The sequence below is a fragment of the Vicugna pacos genome, chromosome 23 (genome assembly GCF_048564905.1).
Source record: "Vicugna pacos chromosome 23, VicPac4, whole genome shotgun sequence".
NCBI classification, from domain to species: domain Eukaryota; kingdom Metazoa; phylum Chordata; class Mammalia; order Artiodactyla; family Camelidae; genus Vicugna; species Vicugna pacos.
The window spans coordinates 5,526,083-5,549,552 of NC_133009.1; the positions used below are offsets into that span (position 1 = coordinate 5,526,083).

The 23,470-nt window shown below is 52.1% G+C and overlaps 1 protein-coding gene and 1 long non-coding RNA gene across 5 annotated transcripts; one reads left to right on the forward strand and one right to left on the reverse strand.

The window, feature by feature from the left end:
- Nucleotides 1–1,062: 1,062 nt before the first annotated feature.
- Nucleotides 1,063–19,629, forward strand: NUAK2 (NUAK family kinase 2). 2 transcript variants are annotated; one of them, XM_072948366.1, is made up of 8 exons: nucleotides 1,079–1,463; nucleotides 10,805–10,925; nucleotides 13,423–13,574; nucleotides 13,928–13,993; nucleotides 16,082–16,201; nucleotides 16,763–16,895; nucleotides 17,581–18,270; nucleotides 19,201–19,629. In XM_072948366.1, the coding sequence occupies exons 1-8, from the start codon at nucleotides 1,218–1,220 to the stop codon at nucleotides 19,353–19,355; spliced, it is 1,683 nt and encodes a 560-aa protein (XP_072804467.1). In that variant the 5' UTR covers nucleotides 1,079–1,217; the 3' UTR covers nucleotides 19,356–19,629. The 2 variants fall into 2 exon arrangements, with proteins under 2 accessions (XP_006215546.1, XP_072804467.1); XM_006215484.4 differs by having other exon boundaries at nucleotides 1,063–1,463; nucleotides 17,581–19,342.
- Nucleotides 2,070–8,478, reverse strand: LOC140688694 (uncharacterized). Of its 3 annotated transcripts, none has more exons than XR_012063422.1 (4): nucleotides 7,803–8,478; nucleotides 4,524–4,626; nucleotides 4,067–4,156; nucleotides 2,070–2,245 (listed from the first exon to the last, which is right to left on the reverse strand). It is a non-coding gene; the product is annotated as an uncharacterized lncRNA (long non-coding RNA). The 3 variants fall into 3 exon arrangements; XR_012063420.1 differs by having other exon boundaries at nucleotides 2,070–2,283; XR_012063421.1 differs by lacking the exon at nucleotides 2,070–2,245 and adding an exon at nucleotides 3,124–3,333.
- Nucleotides 19,630–23,470: the final 3,841 nt, after the last annotated feature.

Genomic DNA, 23,470 nt, shown 5'->3' on the forward strand with positions numbered 1-23,470 from the left:
AGTCAAACTGTAACAATTCTACATAATAAAACTGAAAAATGAAAATAATAATAATAAAAATAAGTAAACCTGATTACCTCCCCCAAAGAAATAACTTTAAGAATTTTTTTTAATTAAAAAAAAGACTCAAGGGGAAACGTTCCTTTCTCCCTATTACACTCCACCTAGAGGGAGGAGCAGCTATGCGTGTTCTCATTTCACTCTCAATGACGCTAAGAATGGGAATTCTGGACCTAGGGATTCTGCTCCAGGCCTTAAAAACTACGCCATACCTCATGACCTATGTGGCTCCAAAATTACAGAAAGGAAAACTTGGATGGGCAGTCATTTACAGGTTGAGGGACACAAGTTAAATAGTAGAAATGTAATGTATTTTTTAATAAATCAATATTTCCCTTTGGCTCTCTCCATCTCCTTCCAACACTTCATAAAGTCCACCACATCTTAAGGGACCCAGTCAACCCTAGAAGCCGTCTTTGATGAAGATGTAAGAACTTCCTAGAACCGCATTTCTGGGATACAACTAAGGTTGATCTGATGGATGACTGGTGAACTCAGAACCATGGAACAACTCTCCACCTCTCCTACTTGACTGGAGTCTGCCTCCATCCATTCCATCCCTCCTTCCTCCTTATGGTCTTCAAAAAGTGGTCAAGTGACTTTAAGGATTTTGGCATGAGAGAAGCAAATTACTCCAGAGAAATACTTTGGTGACCTCTTGTGCAGTCAGATTGTCCCCTGCTATCTGAACAGCACAGTGCAAGGACAACAGGTAGCTCTAACCAGGACCGAGAGACTTTCAGAGACAAGAGCAGTCCCAGGGACCTTCAAAGGTTCCGGACCCCAGGTGTACCAACCCGCCGAGTAGCCCCCACCGGTGCCGCCTATTCCCCACGCCTCCCCTTCGAGCCCCCAGGTGGGCGGGGCTCCACTGACACCTTTCCCTGCAGCGCAGAGGGGGGAGGCGGGGCCGGGGACCAGCCAAGCCAATGCAGACGTCCCTGGTCACACGCAGCCGGCAAGCAGGCCAATGGGCGCCGGGGGGCGGGGACAGAGCCTCCGGCTCCGGGCGTTTATAACAACTCGGAATTCGGCGCCTAGTCGAGATCTCAGTCGCTGCTGTGGATTCCCGGGCTGGTTGTGGGTCAGGTGCCCCGGGCTCTAGCTCTCCCGGCGCAGCCGATTCCCCCTCCGCCCTCGCTCACCTCCTGCTTGCCATGGAGTCGTTGGCTTGCTCCCGGCGCCCCGGCCCGGCTCCCTCGGCCACCGCCGCCTTGACGGCGGAGGTCGTTCGGCCCCTGGCCGAGGGGCTCATCAAGTCGCCCAAGCCCCTGATGAAGAAGCAGGCGGTGAAGCGGCACCACCACAAGCACAACCTGCGACACCGCTACGAGTTCCTGGAGACCCTGGGCAAGGGCACCTACGGGAAGGTGAAGAAGGCGCGGGAGAGCTCGGGGCGCCTGGTGAGTGCGACTCCCTCTCGCGGCGCTGGCCGGCCGGGCTCGGGGCTTGGCCGCTGGCGGTGAGTGGCGGAGGGTGGGCCGGGGGACAGTGCCTTGCTCGGTGGAGTTGCCCGCATTCAGTCTTTGCCGCGCTGAGGTTGCGGGTGTGTTGGCCGTCGGGGGTGCTGGTGGTGTCCACTTTAGGTTTGTCCATGACTGTAGGGACAGTGGTCGTGGACCTGAGAACCCCGGCAACTCCAGAGTGTGATGATTACCAAATAAGCAAATTGGGGTGCATAGGGGACCAATAGTGTCCTGTCTTGGGATGAGAAGGCTCCCTAAAGAAGATGGGACTTGGGTTGAATTTTGCTTGTTATAGACTATTCAACAGAGTGCAATGGAAAGAGGAAGTAGAAGGCACCTGATCTTAATAGGGGGTTAGTAAATTTGTGTGTGGTTGAATGAATAAATGAATGAGATGCCCGATTCCTCAACTCAGTTCTAATAGTCTGGCAGCCCAGCCTACTATGGAGATATCCACTCCACCCCTCCACCCCCAAACCTGTGACATTTAGGTCCCTTCCAGCTCTAAGACTGAGTCCAAATTTCATTATGATAGGTTTTTAATTATGGGAAATGTGAACCAGGCTCTGGTGCAAGGTCCACTGTGCTCCCAAATACCTTTGGGTTTGACGGCTTTTCAGGTATATGTCCTGTTAATTTGCTGTGCACGTGTGTGTACTAGAAGTAATCTGTGGGACCTCGGGCAATTGACTTTTTCTCTGTACTCTCAGTTTCCACTTCTGCAAAAATGAAGAAAACACGGCCTCCTTCACAGCTGCTATGAGGATTGAATGAGATACAAATATGAATTTAAATTGTTCCTAACAATAGATCCCACAATGAGAACTGATATTTATATCTGGAAAATCCAGCCTCAAAAGGACAGTGAATTTCCTAAAAGTTAACAAACTTGAGTTTAATGTGCATAGGAATCACCTGGTGCTTGTTTAAAATGCTTCTCTGGTTCCACACTGATTTTATTCTGAAGGTCTAGGATGGGACCAAATAATGTGTATTTTAACAAGTCTTTGAGCATTAGGGATTGTTTTGTGAAGTCTAGTTGGGTGCTGATTATGAGACGTGCATGTGTGTGCGTCTGCAGGTGTGTGTGGCCATGGTCTGCCTTATCAGCGATGGCAGCAGTCACCTCCGCAGTTTGTTTGCTTTTGCAGCCAGTAGCTGGTTTGAAATTCAAGAAGTCATTTCATTGGTGAAGGAGAGTGGATGATGGAGAAAGGGAGTGGATTATGGCCCCATCAATAGAAGCGAGTATGTTTTTCCTGCTAACGCCTGGCACAGTCCCCAGTTGCCCGCTGCCAGGTTACAGCTATTGGGCAATCATGTACTTCCTGGTTTTCCTTTTCTTTCTCTTTCTATAAAGTGTGAGGGCCTGGGGAGGCTCCAGGCTTGAGACCCCTGGGCCCAGGCTTTGGAAAATCGCTGCTTGTGGCTTGTGGCTTGTGGCTCGTGCCTCTTGTTGGGGGACACACTGGATTGGGGGGAAACTGAGGTGGCCTGGAAACTGAGATTGAAGTTCAGAGATCCCATCAAGCTCTTGACCTTGGTCGCTACAAGCATGTACGTGTACGTGTGTGTGTGTGTGTGTGTGTGTGTATTGGAGAGAGAGAGAGAGAGAGAGAGCTATATCATTGATTCTGCAATGAGATAAACCAGCTTTCAGTTTTCAAACCTCAGTGGCTGTAGGCAGGGATTCCAGCTCTTATTACATCAGAACAGAGAGAATTCAGAAGGGAGGGCAAAGGGTATAGCTCAGTGGTAGAGTGCGTGCCTGACATGCACAAGGTCCTGGGTTCAGTCCCCAATAACTCTATTAAAAAGAAAAAAGAAAAGAAAGAAAGAAAAAAAAAGAGAATTAAGAAGGGGCTCCCTGGCCTCATAACTCTTGTCATATGCAGGGAGCCAAGATCAGTAGGCATGGGACCTGTCCTGTAGCTCCTGGTCCATAGACCACCCTATACTTCTGCTGGGAACTTACTCAGGGTCTCTCTCCTTGAAGAACAGCTCTGCTGTCCTAATGGTTTCTCACTTCTAGAGAGGAGTCTTCCTCCCTCCACCCCCATTCCTGCTTCTTCGCTGTCCTCCCTGAAGAGAGACCAACCTGGTGCCTCCGGGTCTTCAGCTGGGGAGAGGGGCATGGGAGCAGCCCACGACCTCCCTCAGAATGAACTGAGACTGTTGGTGGGGACTAGGTTCAGAGGAAGACCTGCTGAGCGACTTCCATCCCACTTTCTCTCCAGCACACTTCCCATTCCCAGCCTGCCTGCCTAAATGAGATTATCAGGGGCCAGACGGGATTGTCCGGAGGGAGGGGCAGGTGGGCAGGACTAATGGCTGCTCCAGGAGGGCATCAAAGGAAAAACAAATATTTGCTCTGGATCTTCTAGCCCTGAGTACATTCCTGATGTCCAGATGACATTTCCTTCTGTGCCTTTTGCAGCTCTCATGACCACCCCACCCCCTAAAAAGAAAAACACCTGCTGGGGTCCCTGATATGGTGGTGCCCACCAAAGCTTTGGGGATGATCTGCATGGAATTCTTACCTTCAAGGGGGCCACAAGGCACTTGAAGGGAGTCCAAGTGGATAGTGATCTGGGGCCAGGGTGCTTCTGTCTCATTTATATATTGGATTGCTGCGTGGGATTTCAAAATGTTTGAAAATGACTGATTCCTTCATTGACAGATGGGGAAACTGAGGCCCAGGGAGAGCAGGTGACTTGTCCTGTGGCTGGTGAATGGCATGCCTGCAACACAGGCACCTGACTCGACTACTCCAGGCACTAGATGACCAGTGCTGAGTTGGGAGTTGGCTTTGAGCTGAGCCCAGGCTTGCCTCAGTGTGTTTTGTCATTCCAACTGCTTTCTCTGACCGCCTTTCCCAGAGCTCCAGGCGTGCTGAGGGTGGGAGGAGTCACTGGGAACCACCCCCACCCCCACATACACACCGATTGTGTTGAGGGATCTTGGGTAGCTGAACTACGCTACATTCAAGGCTCTTACCTTGGCAGGAGGACTGCCCAGCTCAGCAGCAGACTGCAGGCGTTCAGACTCCTGGCTCTACTGCTTCCCAGCATGTGACTTCTCCGTATCTCAGTTTCCTCATCTGTAGAGTGGAGAGTATAATAATTCATACCTCGTGGGGTTCTCATAGGATTAAATAAGAATATATGTAAAGTGCTCAGCACAGTAGCTGACACCCAGTGTTATTATCCCAGCAAGGCTGGCTTCACTGAGGTCCTACCCTCCCTCTCCTGGAGTCGGGGTGGGGGGTGCCCCCATCCAGGTCTATCCTGCCCCGAGCAAGAGAATGGGTTGTGCCCAGTTTCCCTAAGCCAAACCACTTTGATCTCTGCTTTGTTCAAAGTCCCAGTCCCTGCTTCAGCCCTTGATCCAAAGAAGGGCTCCTGCCTGGCCAGCAGCCAAAGGCCTCTTCTGCATGATGCTCCCCTCCCAGCTCCTCCTGCACCTGCCTGCTCAGCGGCAGGGAGGGAAACTCCGACTGCAGGCAACTCTTGTTCCTGGGCTCTGGCCAAACCACACAAGAGAGCTGGGCAGGGAAGTGCCTTGCCTGGTAGCGTGGCAGAGTGGGCAGGCAGGTGGCAAAGGGCGGTGGGCACAGCATGAGATTTAGGGGAGGTGGCTTAGACCCCCCCCCCGGAGTCCATTCCTTCCTCCCCCTGCCTGGTTCTCTGGCAGGCTTGGTGGGATAGTGGCCACCCTGCAAGCCTATCCCCACCCTGCCCAGCGCAGGCCAGCCCAGCTCAGCTTCTCCTCCGTTATCTAAATGGGTCATCCTCCAGCTCCTTGCTCCGCCTTCCGGAGGCAGCTGCTCCATGAAAGGCCAAAGAGGAGTCAAGGGTCTTGGCTCCAACTCTGGGCTATAGCTATGACTAGAGATGCCCAGCTTGTACCCTGTCTCTTGGCCCCTGAAACCAGTACCTCAAAATCTTCTTTTTCTAAGACCTTCTGCCTTCCTCTCCTGAATCCAGACTATTTTCCTGATTTCCTTGGGGGGCAAAGGGGGGGAGGAGAGTAACCCCAGCACCCATCTCTCCAGTGTGTCGTGTATCTGTAAGTGGGATGAGGGTGGCCAGGGGCACTGCACAGCCTGGCCCAAGGCAGAGGGTGGGGCATTCCCTTCTCCAGGAGTAGGAGGCAGGGAGGTAGAGGCAGGGAGGTGGAGGCAGGGCAGGGCATCTGCAAGGAACTTCTGTCTTCTGAGATGATAGCTTTCTCCAGGCAACACCCCTCCATCTTGGATCCTGACTGCCTTGGTGTGTTGGGGAACCTTGGAAGAGCCACCTTTCTGGATGTCAATGTTTGCCACCTACAAAATGGGACAGGGAATTAGCCCTGCTGCCTTCCCAATGTGCAGGGCTGCAGGGGCAAGAAAATCACTGGGCTGCTGTCAGTAGAAATTTTGCTCGGGCAGGTTAACGTAGATATAGCAAGCCCACTGTAATAACTCCTGGGCTCTCCCCTTCCTGGCATAGTAGCAGGTGGCCCACTTCTGAAGAAGCTCAGCAGAGAAGACTAATGTTTAGAACGGAGCTCTTAGGTCCTGATGTGCAAATTTGTGAATGGTCTTTTCCTTCTGGCCTGTGCTCAAACCTCTCTCTGGTTGCTGCCTCCACCCCAAAGGTCTTCCCACCTTGCCTTGGTAAACCCCACCCTTTTCTGAAGGAGGGGTAATTAGGTTTATTTATTCATTTTTTTTTTTAATTGAAGGTACTGAAGCTTGAACCCAGGCCCTTGTGCATGCTAAGCATGCATTCTACCACTGAGCTATGCCCTCCCCTCATCCGCAAACCGTATTCCTCGTTCAAGTTCTAAGACAAAGTTTTCTCCCTGGGGTGGTTTTCCCTGATCCTCCAGGCAAAGGAAGCTCTCCAGAGTGCCGGGAGCCCCTGGCCAGGAAGGGATCTCAACTGTGGTGGTCATCACACTAGACTGGAGCTGACTTAATTGCCAGTCCTACCGCTGATCCGAGGCCCTTGGCACTGGGACTGTCCGATTTTTGTCTGAATCCCCAGTACCTACCATAGTGCCAGGCACGTAGCAATAGGCTTTCAGCAGATGTTTGGAGAATAAATGCCCTTTTTATTTTTCAGATGAGGACATTAAAACTAGCCAGACCAGTTAACCAGATCATTGAAGTGGCTGTCTTGAGTTGCATAGTTCCAAAGGGGCAAATAAAGATCAGATGCCTGGGCTCTCGATCCGCGTCCTCTGAGCTGGCCGTCACATTTCTGTGTCATTGTTGTGCCCGGGTTTCCTGCCCCCTCTGGGTGGGGGTGGCCAGTTACCATAACATCTCACCTTGAATGCTCCGGAGGATAAAAAGGATTTTTACTAATAATTACATGGGGTGAGCCAGGACTGTCTCCAGGCAGGCGTCCTCTGGCTGATCCATTCAGTGACTGTTTTCTTCTTCCTTTCCTCTAGTCACTATATTTTTATACTAGAGAATGATTGCTCAACTATCTTGCAGATGAGAACAAAGGTCCCTCAAAATGAGTTGTCATAAACAAGGCTGACTCTCCACCCATGCCGCGGAAGAAAGGCAGAAAATCTTATCTGGGCACTGATCCCATCAGTCAGGGATCAGCCCAGTGACTTAGCCAATAAATATTTTTTTGTGATTTGTGTTAACTGGTAAACAATTGTTGAAGGCTTTCTGTATGCTGAGCCCCTTCTAGGCCTGAGCTGTTGCTGTGTCTCACGTACTTTAACAGACTCACCAGCAGATAGTTAGAGGCCTGTCCATAGAGGCTGGCATAGGTGGGGGCACAGGTGCTAATCCCACAAGGGCAGTGACACATCACTCTTCTAGTCTGTAACCTGCTTGGGGACTGGTGGAGGCATGATGACCTAACTTGTTTCCTTCCTGGGACGTGTCAGCCAAGCTGTGGTCTCCTAAGACCTAACATAGCTGATGGAGGTTGGGGCGGTGGATAGGGGGCGGGATGGGGGTCCTTGACCTAGCCCCCTGAGGCCAGAGCATGAGCTTGCAGGAGGATGGAGCTGTCTCTTGAAGATTAACAATTCTGATTTAAAATCATAGGCTTCCAAAGGGGAGTGTATTTATTGCTCAGTGGTAGAGTGCATGCCTAGCATGCACGAGGTCCTAGGTTCAATCCCCAGTACCTCCACTGAAATCAATCAATCAATCAATCAATCAAACCTAATTACCACCGCCACCAAAAATCAAATCAAATCAAATCAAATCATAGGCTTCCAGAGTTGAAAGAGATGGATCTCAGGGTTCAACTTGTATACCTTCTACCCATACAGGCAGGGACTCCTCTTGGCACACCTCAGATCCTTTTCATTTTTTTTTTGAAACCTCTTTTCTTTTCCACCTTGTCTTCTTTAGAGCTCTGTCCCCTAGCCTGTTTACCTCATCGTATATGTTTGTGTGTACACAGTTGTACGTCCAGAATATGCCTAATGTTTGTATATGTGTGTATCTTAAACTCTCAAATATTTCTGTTTCATTATCTAGGTATGTGGGGTTTTTTTGAACGATCTATTAATTCAATTTTTATGGCCCTTTATCTGAAGAGCTTGTGGTATTTCATCTAGTGTCTGATTTTTAAAACAAAGAATTTAGAGAGAAAAGAACTAGTCCATAAAATCTCCCCTTCAGGGAGAGGAAAGGGCATGGAGCGGTGTTCAAGAACGAAGCTCCAGGTTGAATCCCCATAGTTGGAGGATTTAAGCCCCTTCCCCCATCCCCGGCCCCTGTCCAATTCCAAGCCAGGGGTTTTTCTGCTTAGCTCATTGGAGTAGTTCGGAGCAGAAGGGATGGGGGGGGCGGGGTGAAGAGGGCGCTGAGGTGCAGCCCGGCCCCTGCAGCTGCAGCTGGGCCTCTCCAGGGGCTTGGGCAGGAGGCTCCATGGTGACCGCCGCTCCCGCTGCTATTGTCCTCCCTGCCCTGCTCGGGGAGGGCCAAAGAGCCGGGCCTCCCCTCTTTCAGGGATGCAGCTCCAGGGGAGGAGCGGGGGCGGAGGGCACGCCATCCCTGGCCGGTTGCCGGGGTGACCGGGCCCAGGGCTTTGTGAGCTGCTCCTCTTACGGGATTACGGCTGTTCCGCATTCCTGTCCGAAAGGGACAGAGGCCCGCGTTCCGAGCCGGAAGCCTTTGTCTGCCTCCAGAGCCCTGTGAAAGGGGGGATTAGAGGCTCCGCCCCTCGAGTCCCGGTTTCCTTTTCTCTGTCTCCTTTTGAACCTAGAGGGGAGGCAAACCCTCCTGGGAAATGAATGAGGCGCTGTTTTCCTCGGCCTGCGCCTTCAGATTTCTCATAACTTGCCTGGCTCCCACGAAGGGGAAGTCTTGTATTTACCATTTATGTCCTTGAATAGGACTTGTCAGGAATTGACCAGCCCTGTGACACCCCACCCCATCCCCGCCCAGCACCTGATGCCAGCACTGCAGCCTCCAAGGGCCCCGTGGCATTTATACGGTCATTTCACACAATTGGAGCGGGAAAGCACCTCTGACATCTTAGCCCAGCCTGTTTATTTCACAGAAAAGAAAATTGAAACTGGGAGCGGGGGTGGACCTTGCCCACCAGGACAGCAGCAGAGCCTGGAGGGTCCAGGTCCGCTGACTCCCCACGCGATGCCTTCTCCATACACCACAAGCCGCAGTTGGTTTCTGTCACCCTCGCTGCTGAGTGCCGTGGAACAGGAACCCTGTTCCTAGGAGTTTTGCTTAAACTGCTTCTTGGCAGTTCTTTCTCCATTTCCTCTTGCCTCACTCCACCCTTCCTGAACCCACCACACATACCAGCCAGAGAGTTTAATCTTTATATGGTTTTTGCACCTTTACAAACAATAGCAAAGCCCAGAGGACTTTGTTTAATTGTCTAGTTGTTTGTTTGTTGCCGGAGGAGCGACATTACTTACCTAGACTGAAGAGACTGGCATTTTTACCATAACTTTTTTTTTTCAAGTATAATTGGTTACAATGTTGTGTCAATTTCTGGTTTACAGCATAATAGTTTGGTCATACATATACATACATATATTCATTTTCATATTCTTTTTCATTATAGGTTATTACAAGATATTGAATATAGTTCCCTGTACCATACAGTATAAACTTGTTTATCCATTTTATGTATATACGAATATATCTATATATCGAGGTATCTATAAATCTCGAACTCCCAGTTTATTCCTTCCCACCCCGTTCCCCCATAACTTTTTTGTGATTTTTTTTATGTATGTGTATGGTAAAACATACATGACATAAAGTGTACCATTTTAATCGTTTTAAGTGTACAATTCAACACATCCACAATGTTGTACACCATCACCACTGTGCATTTCCAAAACCTTTTCATCATCTGAAGCAGAAGCTCTGTACCTATTAAACAATAACCTGCTGTCCCACCACCCCCACCTCCAATATCCCCACTCCTGGTAACCACTCTCCTCCTTTCTGTCCAGTGCATTTGCCTACTCTGGGTACCTCATGTAAGTAGAATTGTACAATATTTGTCCTTGGGCGCCTGGCCTCTTGCACTGAGCATCGTGTTTTCAAGGGTCATCTATACTGTGCATGTATCAGTACTTCACTCCTTTTTATGGCTGAATAATAGTCCATAGGATGAATATACCATATTTTCTCTAGCCAGTCATCCATTAATGGACATTATGAAGGAAAAAGTACCAGAGGCAGGATCAGATGGTCAATAGTGCCACCCCCTCTGCCCGTTAGTGACTGCGTGACTGAGCAGGTCATTTACCTTCCTTAGGAACCAGCTTCCTCACCTGGAAATGGGGTAATGATGCTTTCTGTGCCAACCTCCCAGGGTTGTTGTGAGGGCTGGTTCACTGACTGCTGCAGTAATGGTTGTTCAGCCCCTACTGTGTGCCAGGCACTATGCTCGCTATCCAGTGGTGAGCAGAACACGCCCAGTCCTTTCCTTGTAGTGGAATGTGGTAAATCTGCAATCATAAAGCATTGGCCTTACAAATGCAGGTTGTTACCTACCTTCTGCATCTGTGGACTCTGAATAAGGTCATTGATCCATTCTCCTTCCTGCTACATAAACTGCACCTAACCTAGTGAGAGCCTTCTCTAGAGAAGGTGTTCTCCAGCCTCTCTGCCACCTGCCCCACTGAAGGATGGAGAGGCTTCTCTGGGTGCGCCCTGTGGCCTTTGTAGCACCTGTAGGCACATCACCAGGATCAGGGCTCTCAGAGTGTCCTTGGGGACGCCTTTACCTACCAGACCTTTCTCTTCACTCTCTTGCATTCTCTGTTCCCAGGTGGCCATCAAGTCAATCCGGAAAGACAAAATCAAAGATGAGCAAGATCTGATGCACATTCGGCGAGAGATTGAGATCATGTCGTCACTCAATCACCCCCACATCATTGCCATCCATGAAGGTACAGGGGCAGAGTATTTGAACCTGGGAGTGTGTGTGTGTGTGTGTGTGTGTGTGTGTGTTTGCGTAGGAGCAATCAGAACAGATGACACAAGGAAGTAAAAAACACACAGGCTTAAGAGCAAAAGTTGGATTTGAAACCCAGCTGTATGACTTTGGGCAACTCTTTTAACCTCTGGGCCTCAGTTCCTCATTTGTAAAACGGGATAACCCCACCTACGTCACAAGGTTGGTGCAGAGATCAAAGTACAAGTCACCAAGTGCTCGGCGCGTGCGAGGAATTCCGCAGACTGTTGGCATTTTTGTTGTTAGGTTTTCCAGACTTGAACACTGCCTCCCCAAACCAATGAGATCCTTAGCAATCCGGGGGAGGCTGAAACATACAGAGACCTGCACCTGTCCCCGGTGCGTGGGTACTGTTTTCCTTCATGCATCCCAAGAGCCAGACCTCCTGTCCTCTGAATCATTCCCCCATGGGGCTGGCTCCCACCTCGTCTCTTTCAGCCTCCTCTTGGTCTGACATCAGTGCTGGCTTTCCTCTCCAGCTTCCCTGTTCCCTGCGACCCAGACAACAAAGTAAGCCAGAGAGGGTGATGTGGCAAAGAGGGGGAGCAGCCTCCCACACACACCTGTCTGCTTCCAGCCGTTACATAATATCAGTTAGACAGGAAACAAGGAAAGGCAGTAGCAGCAGGATGGAGGGAAGGGAGCCTGTGGCTTTGTCCTGGGTCTGCTATTCCTGGTGGGAAGAAAGAGTGGTCTCCTCTTTCAAGTTATGCTTATAGGACGACTCGGGGCAGAGCCACTGACATGGCCCCATGACCTGAGCTGGTCCCATGGGGAGCCCAGGCAAGTGGCTCTGAAGGCGAATTGTCTCTCTGTGTATTTCCCCCAGGGAAGAGTGGGCAGATGACAGAGGTATTGGTTAAGCCAGGCTGAGCTTGGTGATTGGGCTCCGTGTGTGTGTGTGTCTGTGTGTGTCTCTGTGTGTGTGTGTACATGTGAATTCCCCCTGACACCTCTATCTCCAGCTAGGTCTAGGAACTGAGCTTTGAAGCTTAGGATGTGGCTTCTACTTACTACATCTTCAGATGCAGCACATATTGGGATGTCACAGCTTAACAGTGTATCTAGCAGGGCTCCCCCAGATCCATCCCCTTCTGCCACAGCCTTCAGGAGTTTTAGGCTGGGACAAGGTTCTGGTCCTGGGACTGACCACTAACCTAGCTGCTCTCCAGAATGGGCCCTGGCTGGCTCCTGACCCCCAATTTCAGGGCACAAAGTTTGCACACAGCCTGCAGAGATGTGGGGAACCACAGGGGTGGAGCCTCAGCTGGGCACCCCCAGCAGGCCGGGCCATGATGCTCCCGGGGGGGAAAGCGCAGTCTTCCTGGTCATGGATCCATTTGACCCGGAGCTGGTCCCCTGCTTGGAAGAAGCCTGCGCCCTCTGTTCCCCCTCACAAGCTAGACAGCAATCACGCTGGGGCTGGCTGAGCAAGCCAAACTCATAAGACCCGTCTGACACAAAGATGCCATGTCACCAACATACATGTTTTGACACATACCCAGCAGAAGGGCCAGTTTGGGGAACCAGCCATTGCCTACTTTTCCAGGAGGCAAGACAAGGCCTTGGGTGGCAAGAGGGCCCCTCCCACACATGGAGATGAGCCAGCTGGAGTAGGCTGACTGCCAGGACCCCAGCCGATCAATTAATCACCGAATAGTTAGAGTGTTTCTGTGTACAAGGCCCTGGCTTGAATACTCTGGATGGGAAGTCAGAGATGTTAAAAGTGATGACTATTTCAGCTCTGCATGGCACTTTGCAGTTTACAAACCACTTTCATACACTTGTTTTCCTCTTCTAATCCTCAAGGCAGGCATTACTAAGGACATGATTCTTCAAATTTATGCATGAGGATGCTGATATAAATGTAATAGTAGATACCATCTATTAAGGGCTTGCTTGCAGCAGCTTGCTCAGCCAGCCCGAGAGCTGTCTATCACTTACTTTCATCTATTTCTCACCCCAGCCCTGTGAGGTCGCTATTATCATCCCTTTTCAAGTGAGGAACTCAGGCACACTGGTTGAATAACTTGCCACAGTTTCCCAGCTAGTAAGTGATGGGACCAGGATTCAAACCCTAAACCTACGTTCTTACTGATGTACCTAGAAGAGATTTGCCCAAGGTCACGGGGTAAAAAAGTGCTGGATTCTGAACCAGAGAACGTGACTTTTCATACTCATTCAGTGATGTCTCAGAATTTGCTGGGTAGTTTTAAGAATCCTCAAAAGCCTGAACTTCCAAGGAGAGGGAGGGTGGGCCTTGGCCTTAACTGGAAAGTGTCAAGAGCATCAAAAGCCACCCTCCTGCCCCATTAGCAAATGTCTCTAGAGGAAGGTCCTGTCTGGTTTGCAGCCAGGGAGGACTATGCGGCCCCCAGTGGGGAGCAGTGGGCTCTGGTGGGGCCTGACATTCCTGCCCTGCTCTGCCCCAGTGTTTGAGAATAGCAGCAAGATCGTGATTGTCATGGAGTACGCCAGCCGGGGTGACCTGTACGACCACATCAGCGAGCGGCAGCGGCTCAGTGAGCGCGACGCCCGGCATTTCTTCCGGCAGATTGTCTCCGCTGTGCACTACTGCCACCAGGTGAGCAGCCACCTCCCCCAGCCCTGTTCTGAGGGGCTGGTCCCTGGGGCTCGGGAGCCAGTTTGCACCAGATTCCATGACCTGTCCAGGATCACACAGGAAGACAGAAGCAGAAGCAAGACTCAATTCTGGACTCAGACTAGGGAATGTTGGTGTCTCTGGCTTTGAGTCTCTTGGCCCAGGATGGAAGGGCCCACGATGTTTTGTGCTATGTGCCAGTAAAGATGGGCATTCCCACCTACCTGTGCTCACCCCTACTCGGCCCCCTTTGTGTTTACCTCACTGTTCAGACCATGCCCTTGTGTCCTCCCCTCCCTGGTGACCTTCTTGACTCTCCTCCCTCCCTCTTTCAGAACGGGATTGTCCACCGAGATCTCAAGCTGGAGAACATCCTCTTAGATGCCAGTGGAAATATCAAGGTGAGCCCCACCTCTTGTTTAAAGCCACTCCCCCACCCCTCCCCAGCCTGTCTGCACTGCCCCTAGCCAGGCATCTTGAAGCCCCTAGGGGGTTCTAGAAGGAGCTGAGCAAAGCTCAGACTTACATATTGGTACTGGTAGGGACCTCCACCATCATCCATTCCAGCACCTTATTCTGTGGATTAAAAACTGAGGGAAGGGTGTAGAGTTCATGCTTAGCATGTACAAGGTCCTGGGTTCAATCCCTAGTACCTCCATAAAATAAATAAATAGATAGGTAAATAAGCCTATCCCCCCCCCCCCCGGATGAGAAGAATAAACAAGACAGAAGCCTCTAAAATATATATGTATGAAAAAGAAAAGAAAACTGAGGCCTCACGATAAGGAATGACTTGCACAAGGTCCCATGGCTGGTGAGTGGCTGAGCCTGAGTTGGAACCAAACTCCTCTGACTCCCTGACTAGAACTCTTGATGTTACCAGGCTGACCGGAGTCTAGGTCTAGGGTTGGCTTCTGCTCGTAACCTTGGGACTGGCAAGCAGAAGTCACAGCCTGAGTCCGCCCCACCTGTGTGCCTGCACAAACACACCTGCTCACACGCAGCCGCAGTTAGGTAGTCCTTTGGCACCTTTCACCACAGCAAGCACTGCCCCGCCAGCTTCCTGCTTTCTGCAGCTGCTGAATTCTCATGCCTAATTAGTTAAACTTAGGTCTGAGAAGTTCACGTTGATGTGGTAAACCCAGGTCTCAGGGCTGGCAGGGGGAGGTGGCAAGGGCTGGCCCCTGCAGGTACCTGGGAGGGCTCGGACTCTGCACTCAGACCCCTCCTCAGAATCCTTCTGAACCCAGGTCATAGTCCCTTTGCAAGTGGCTCCTGACCTATGCCCTGAGGTGCCCTGGCACTGAGTTCATGCCCCTAACCAATTCCCGGAGCAGGTGGGGCTTGCTTTGATGTTGACCGGGGGAGGGAAACCAGAGCCCATAAGCCCACATAACCTGGGTGGACACGAACTTTCCCATCTGTACCAATCACCTGCCTCATTACGGGCTTCAACTGGTAACTGCTTGATAAGAGACCAATAAAACCATAAATGAAGGAGCCAGAGTTCATCAACAGCCCCACCCTGGGCACACATGGCCCTCTGCTGGGGATGAAGAGGTGGGGAGCAGAAGGGCAGTGGCCTCAGCCTCGGTTTAAGAATAGCTGGGGAAGAGTCTCTCTAAGGAGCGAGAAGATGGGCTTGGAGCCTCTCAAGCCCTCAGTATAAGGTAGCTCAGAAAGTCCCATAAGAAGAATCCATCTACTGGGCTATAAATAACCATGGCTGTCGTCTTTGTTCTGCCTTCACTATGGCTTCTCAGCTATACTGGGCTGACCCCCGTCCACCACGTTCCTGCCCAGGTGTGGGCAGAGAGATGAGCCCCTTTGCTGGGAAGGGCAGCCCAAGCCCAAGCAGTGGGCAGCGTGCTTCTGAGCACCCCGGCATTGGCACCAGAGGCCGACTCTCCCCCTCCAACTGGTAGACCCTTCCTTCAGTCAGTCAGTGGCCATCCCACCCATGGGTCACACCTGCGCTAGGAGCTGCAGACGGGGTGGGGGCCGGAGGTCAGCACAAGGAACGTGGCAGTAAGAGGAGATGGGGTGGACAAGCTGGGGCAACTGTGAGCCACTGGAAATTGTAGGGGTTCATGGGAGAAGGAAATCTCAGGGCAATGGAAGGCTTCCTGGAGGAAGTGGGCTGGCAGGTGGGCTTGCTGGGTCAGGAGGATGTGTGCAGGCAGGAGACAGCATCCCTGGAGTGATGGACAAAGGCGAACAGTGTGAACAAAGGTGCCTGGGAAACAGCGAGGACCTGGCGCCCCGACACACCTCTGCCTGGGCACTCCTCATTGGTGCAGCCTCCACAGGGCCCCCTCTTCCAGGGCCTGAGCTATGTCGGCGGTGCCCAGTGTTGGGTAGGGGTCATGGGCACCCTTCCCTCCTGCTGGGGCCTGGGTTTCCCCCGGTCTAGAGAGGGGCCAGCTGGGAGCTACAGAACAAGCCAGGCCTTGGTGTGACCCCTGCCCACGTGTGACCCAATCCTGCAGATCGCTGACTTTGGCCTCTCCAACCTCTACCACCAAGGCAAGTTCTTGCAGACGTTCTGCGGGAGCCCCCTTTACGCCTCACCCGAGATCGTCAACGGGAAGCCCTACACGGGCCCAGAGGTGAGTGTCGGCCGTTCACTGGCTTAGATCCAGAGACAGGTGCGCTAGTTCCTAGCTACTCCCTCTTTCAGAGCTCAGAACTCACCTCCCTGCCGGAGGAGTGCCAGGCCAGGTCTCTCACTGCGAGAGGCAAAAACTGGAACGAGAGTTTGAGTCTCCTGCTCCCAGTCTGGTTCTAAGCCCCCACTTCCCAAGTTCCCATTACCTTTCCCAGTCCCCAGCCAACCTCCCTGGAGAGGTGGTGTCTGTCACAACCATCCACTCCTGGCCCAGAGGGATGACCTTGTCACTGACCTTGTGTTTGTGGCTGCCGCTCCCAAGGGGAGGCAATTGACTACCCCTCTTCCCACGAACCTCAGTCTCTTCTGCAGTGTCACCCTCTCTGTCCCTGGGTGCGAGAAGGAGGTGGTTCTCGAATGCACTGAGCTCTGAGTTCTCCAAAGTGTGCCCCTCTTTTCCCATGGTATTGAATGTGAGGCTGGAAGCCCTCCAGCCTGTGGCATGAGAACATTCTTGCTGACTCCCTCTCTCTCTCTCTCTCCTTCTCTCTCTCTCTCTCAGGTGGACAGCTGGTCCCTAGGTGTTCTCCTATACATCCTGGTGCATGGCACCATGCCCTTTGATGGGCAGGACCATAAGACGCTGGTGAAACAGATCAGCAATGGGGCCTATCGGCAGCCGCCTAAACCCTCCGGTGAGTGAGCATATGGGTGTTCTCATCCAGGCCTGGGGTGTCCTTTGCTAATTTCCACAGCAGGAATTAAACAGTGACAGTAAAATGAAGAAAGCCACCCAGAGAGATGAGGGTAACTTCCACCCCACCTCCTGCTGTCCTCTCTCTGCCTCCTGTGTCTGTGACCTCAGAGGAAGGAAGGGATAGCTCTTCCTTCCTTTATGGGCATACTTTATTATATTTGGGAAGTGCTTCCTAAGGTCTAACTTAGATCCTCCTTGCTCCAATTTCCTACTGCTTTTGTCCTTGTCTTTAGAAATCTTTTTGTCCCCTCAGGTACAATGTAGAAGGCAAGAATCAGGGTGTGAGAACCTTGGTTTACTCTTGAGCAGTCCCTACCCTCAGAGGGTTGCATTTCAGGGCAGCAAAGGAGGATGCACACTAACATACAAACCTGGCTAACAAAGGGGCCGTGGTCCTGAGGGGCCGAGGGGCAGAAGCAGACATTGGCGGAGTCAATCCAGGAAAGCTGGAGACTGTGGGGAGCCGGCCTGGGCTGTGGCGTGTGTGGAGCCCTGGTGGGAGTGGACCTGTCTGACACAAGAGTGAGCCGTGTCTTAGCACGAATGGGGGTCAGCCAGTGAGAGGCGGGCTATGGGTGCCCATGCTCGTGGCTACGAATCTGAATTCCCTCTCTTTCTTCTAGATGCCTGTGGCCTGATCCGCTGGCTGTTAATGGTGAACCCTACCCGCCGGGCCACCCTGGAGGATGTGGCCAGTCACTGGTGGGTTAACTGGGGCTACACCACCCGTGTTGGAGAGCAGGAGGCTCTGCACGAGGGAGGGCACCCGGGCAGTGACTCTGGCCGGGCCTCCATGGCTGACTGGCTCCGGAGGTCCTCCCGCCCTCTCCTGGAGAATGGGGCCAAGGTCTGCAGCTTCTTCAAGCAGCACACGCCTGGAGGTGGGAGCATCACCTCCGGCCTGGAGCGCCAGCATTCGCTCAAGAAGTCCCGCAAAGAGAATGACATGGCCCAGACTCTCCAGGGGGACCCAGCTGCCAACAGCTCCCCTCGCCTTGGCAAGGGCACCCTCAAGCTGCCGAAAGGCATTCTCAAGAAGAAGGCGTCGGCCTGCTCGGAGGCACCAAGGGAGGGCCCTGAGCTCAGCCCCGTCCCTACAAGCCCAGGACAGGCTGCCCCCCTGCTCCCCAAGAAAGGCATCCTCAAGAAGTCTCGCCAGCGTGAGTCTGGCTACTACTCGTCTCCTGAACCCAGCGAGTCTGGGGAGCTCTTGGATGCAGGGGACGTGTTTGTGAGTGGGGATGCTGTGGAGCACAAGCCCCCACCAGCCTCAGGGCTGCTGCTCCATCCGAAGGGCATCCTCAAACACAACGGCAAGTTCTCCCACACAGCCCTGGAGCTCCCCGCCCCCGCCACCTTCGGCTCTTTGGATGAACTGGCCTCACCTCGCCCTCCAGCCCGGGCCAGCCGCCCCTCAGGGGCTGTGAGTGAGGACAGCATCCTGTCCTCTGAGTCCTTTGACCAGCTGGACTTGCCTGAGCGGCTCCCTGAGCCCCCACTGCGGGGCTGCGTGTCTGTGGACAACCTCCTGGGGCTTGAGAAGCCCCCCTCAGAAGGCCCTGGAAGCAGAGGCCTGAGGCGCTGGCGGCAGGACCCCTTGGGGGAGAGCTGCTTTTCCTTGATGGACTGCCAGGAAGGGGCAGAGGCCTGCCAACAGGCACTGGGGGTCTGCTCAGAGCTCAGCTGAGGGTGGGGGCATCGCCCCGCCCGGGCAGGCTCTAAGATGCAGCTGGCTGCACCCTCAGGGGAGACAGCCTTCTTCCCTGCCACCCAGGACCAACATCCCAGCCCAGAAGGCTGAGAGGGTTTGCAATCGAGCCCTGGGGAGGGCTGTACGTGGGGAGTGGGCAAGTGAAGTGCATTGAGGGTTCGATGTCTTCAGCCCCATCCAACCAAGAAGATAGTAGAGGGAAAAAGAGTAGAGAAGTAGAGGGGCAGGCCCGTGGCCGAGTCCCCGTTGCCTGTTTCTTGTACACATAGTAGGGCCACAGAGATCTGGAAAGAGCGCGCTCTTAGCACTCATCTCCTTTATTGTAATGAGAAAGTTTCCTGCATGGTCCCTTCCTGCCGAGGTGGGGGTGGAAACTCTTCTTTCATTCACACATACATTCCCATCTCCACCAACCACAAACTGAAATGTGGCACCCCTAACACCCTGGGGTGTCCTGGAAATGTCCTCCCAACGCCTGCCCTTCCTTACTTACCTGAGCAGTAAGAGAACGCAACCTCTTGTTTCCTCAAAGGTTCTCTCCCTTTTCCCCTCCTCCAAACCTGGCCCAAGCCTCCTGGAGTCGCTGCTATGAATCTAAAGGACTTGAAAAGGCTCAGGCTGCTATTGGACTTCATCTCAAGGGGCCCAGATGCCGCTGGACCCCACCTTGGACCTCAAAGACTCTGAACTTCTCCGGCCTCCAAGCTGCTCCTGCTACTGAGAATGGCCATGTCTATTTCTCTGGGCCCTAGAATGTTCTTATTTATTTTTATGTTTTCAACACTGTTTTTTTTAAAAAGTGAGCCTTCTATCTTCGATAATGTGAATACTGTGTTCTGGGGAAATCCACTGTGCCATCTAAATGTTGTGCAGAGAGACACAGTTTTGCAATGATTCTCGACTGATTAAGGGGAAGTGGAGGGGGAATCTTTTATAAATCTACATATCCCATTATACTGTCTGCAAGTGGTGTCTGGCCCCCTCACTCCGTGCCTTGATTTCGTCTACCTGATGGTCCCTCTTTCCTTCTGTGGGTGGAAAGAACCATCTCATTAAAACCAGAACGGTGAGTGGAAAACAGCCTCTGTGGTTCTGACTGGGGGGTGGGGAAGTGGGTGCAGACCTTTGAGTTTTCTCTTAACATACACTCCCCTGGACTGTCACGGCTAGAGAATAGGGAACCTGCATAATAAAAACGAAACACAACAAAAATCTAGCTCCCCACTCCAAAAGGCTCCCCGTTACACCTCCATCAGCAGTTCGCCCCTTTAAGCACACAGGTGGGAAAGAGCCCTGAGCTGAGGATCCCAATTTGCTCTCCCTGGGGTTAGCACTAAAGCCCCGGGTTTGGCAGATTATACAGCCCCGCCCCCACGCCGCTCTTTCGCTTCTCCCACCCCTCCCCCATCCAGCTCAGTCCCCTGCTGCTTGAAGTCTCCCCCACCGCCTTTATTCTCTCCCTCCAAAGAAATCCTTCACCCTCCAGTGCCAGGCAGCTGCTCCCCCCTCCGCCCCCACCGCCTGACTCCTAGAGGAAGCAAAGAATGCTCGGAATGCCCCCCTCGTTGGCTGTCCCTCTCCACCCCCTGCAGAGCATTCCCCAGACGCCCGCTCCATTGAGAAACTCCCGGGCTCTGAGGGCTAGGATGAAAGGGAGGATAAGGACAAAGTGCAGGCAGGCAGCCGGCTGGCTCCGGCTTCAAGCAGGCTCCCTCCCCCATGACTTGCCCGACCCGTTGTTCGCAGGCCCCCAAACATCCCAAGTCCTAGCCAGCTCCAGCTGCCTGCTCCACCGTACACCTGTCCTCCCCGCCAGCCATCAGCGCCTGCCGGTGTGGAGCATCTGCACTTCCCTCCCGCTCCCTGCATCTGGGGAGCTGGCAAAGTCACTGAGTCTGGGGAAGAAGTGGGGAGCCAGGCAACCCTGGGATCAAGACGGAAGAGTAAACAAGAAACTGCTTAAGCTACAACTGGGGTCTCAGTCCGATACCTTTGAGGTCCTACTGAGTGCAGGAGCTCTGGGCTAGGCTCTAGATAGACACGGCAAAAATAAAATGGAGGGTCTTTACCCAAGAAGCTCAGAGTTCAGATGTGGAGTTGACCTTGCTCATTTATTCACTGGACTCAGGACTCAAGCCCTTTTGTGTGCTTAGCTCTTGAAGGACAGAGGTGATTGCTATGTCCCTGATGCAGCACGTAAGATCTTAACCTCAAGGAGGCTGCAGACTGGACAGCAAGGCAGCATACATTAAAAATAAGTAAAACTCTATAGAAAAATTGTCAGTTCAGATAACGCTGAGGGCAGTTGGGGTGATGGAAAAGAGTTGCAACTTAGGAGAGAATAATAAGGGCTACCATTTAGGTACTTATGTATCAGGCACTTGGTGTATTATTTAAAGCTCAGGACAGCCTTGTTAGTCCGGCACAATTTTTATCATTCTTAAGTTGCAGAAGATGAAATTGAGACTCGAAAACTTAAAAGTAACTTGCCTAGTTAGCAGATGGGAAAACCACAACTCAAATCCAGTCTTGGGGGATACCAGATCTGAGTGAGGGGGGGTCACCTGAGCTAGGTTGGGTTTGGAGAGTCAGGAGATCAGTGAGTGAAAGTACAAATACTTACTGAGACTCTATTACGCGCCACACTCTGTCTTAGGCACAAGGAGTATGGCAATTCCTTCTGCCCGGAAATGCTTTCCCCTCACCTCCAAAGCTTCGAAAGGGAGATGCTGCAGTGGGGAGATAGGATGGAGGGGAGAGGGAGGGAAACCTGAGTGTGGAAAGGCACAGAGGGGAGGGAGAGGCCACAGCCCCTGCTAGCACCTTTGGGGGAGGATGGAATTTCTGGGAAGGGGAAGGAAGCGTGGTGTTAGGTACTTGGTCCCGAGATCTTTGTCCTCTTTGTGGTCTGTTTGCTCAGCCTCTTCCAAGCCAGGGGCTGGAAGGGGCGGGCAGGAGAGGGGGTGGATGTGGGGAAGCCTGCTGGGAAAAGAGACTCTAGATGGGAAAGAGAAAGAGAACGTCTATTACTTCAGCCCCGAGGAGACCCCGGCTCAGGATGTGGATCCCACGTTGCACCACCTTTCCCCTCACCTGCCAGGATGCTTCATACCAAAAACATTCCAGAAAGCAGGCTCAGAGAGATGACTCTGGGCCCCAGGGGGTAAGTCTGGAGCCCTAGGAATATTTAGTGCCACATCAGCGCTTCCGGAATGTGAATAACCCAGACAACAACCGGGGGCAACTTTGAGAGACAGGAAAGGACCTTCTGAAATCAACAAATAAGTCTTAACCAGAATTCTCTCCCCACCTCAGCCCTTTCCTCGGGCAAGTCCACTGAGGCCGTCCCTGAGTGCAAGCCCCCTCTGTAGGTAGTGCCAAGCCCCCTCTGCATGGAGGTGGACGGGGGAGACCCTCAAGGCACGTCAGGAGGAGCCCTTCCCTTCTTCCTTGGCCCCATCCAGTAGGGCTGCCATGGGCCCTTCTGGTGGGCTGGTAGGAAGGGGCTGTGCCAATTCAGACCTGTGGGGTACAGCTGTCCCCTCTAGAGGAGCTTCTCGGTCAGCTCTGCGAGTCAGAATCTGGAGACTGACTGACAGCCAGAGTGTGTCTGGACTGGGATGGGCCCAGGACAGAGGGTTGGCTGAAGAACCTGGGCATTTTTAAGCAGAAGAGGAGACTGAGGGCTGGGGAACCAAATAATAGACGACAGTGGTGGTCTTCTGAAAAAGGCTCATGGCTCAGAGCCCACCAATGGGTGGGGGCTACTGAGATGCAGGATGCAGCTTGATAAGGCAGTCACCTGTATAATGTGTTCATTCATTCCTTCATAAGTATTTATTAATTGAGCACCTATAGTGTACACTGTTCTAGGCTTTGAGGATACATTTGTGAACAAAACTGATAAAAATCTCTGCCCTTATTGGGTTTCCATTCTAGTGGAGGAAGCTAGAGCAGTAGGCATAATAAATTTTATAGTATATTAACAGGTCATAAGTATGAGGAGAATGGGGAGGAGACAGGGAATAACATTTTCTGTTTTGTGTGTGTGTGGTTTTTTGTTTGTTGTTTTTGAGGGGGAGGTAATTAAGAGTTTATTTATTTACTTTAATGGAGGTCCTGGGGATTGAACCGAGGACCTCATCATGCTAGGCATGTACCCTACCTCTGAGCTATACCATCTCCCTGGGAATAGCATTTTAAATGGGGGGGATCAAAGAAGGACTCACAAAGAAGGTGGCATTTATCTAAAGACTTAGACGAGGGAAGGTGCTAACCATGCAGACATTTGGTTGAATAGTGTTCCAGGTGGAGGGAACAGACAACAGAAAGACCTTAAGGTGGGAGCAGCAGAAAGAGGGTCAAGAGAGGTGATGGGGGGCTGGAGTAGATCACTTAGGATTTTATGAGCCATTCTACAGGCTATGGCTTTTATTCTGAGTGAAATGGGGAGCCAGTGGAAGGTTTTGAGCAAAAGGAATGGCATAATCTGACGAAGGATTTTTTTTTTTAATTCCTCTAGCTGCTTGTGGAGAATAGCCAGGGGTGGGGGTGACCTGAAGGACTTCAGGGATGGTGTGTCTTCTACTTGAGAAGGGGGAGGGTTGCAGGTGGAGGGGGTGGGGGAGCTAGGGAGCGCTTAGCCCTCCAATGGAGATAAGAGGTAGAAGAGGTCTGGAATTTGGGAGAGAGATGCAAGATGGAGATAGAGGCTCAGAAGTTGTGGCTAGGAGGAATTTCTGCTTTGGGTGGAAAATCAGATTAGTTGATCTCTGAAGTCCCCAACTTCTAAAGATTCTAGA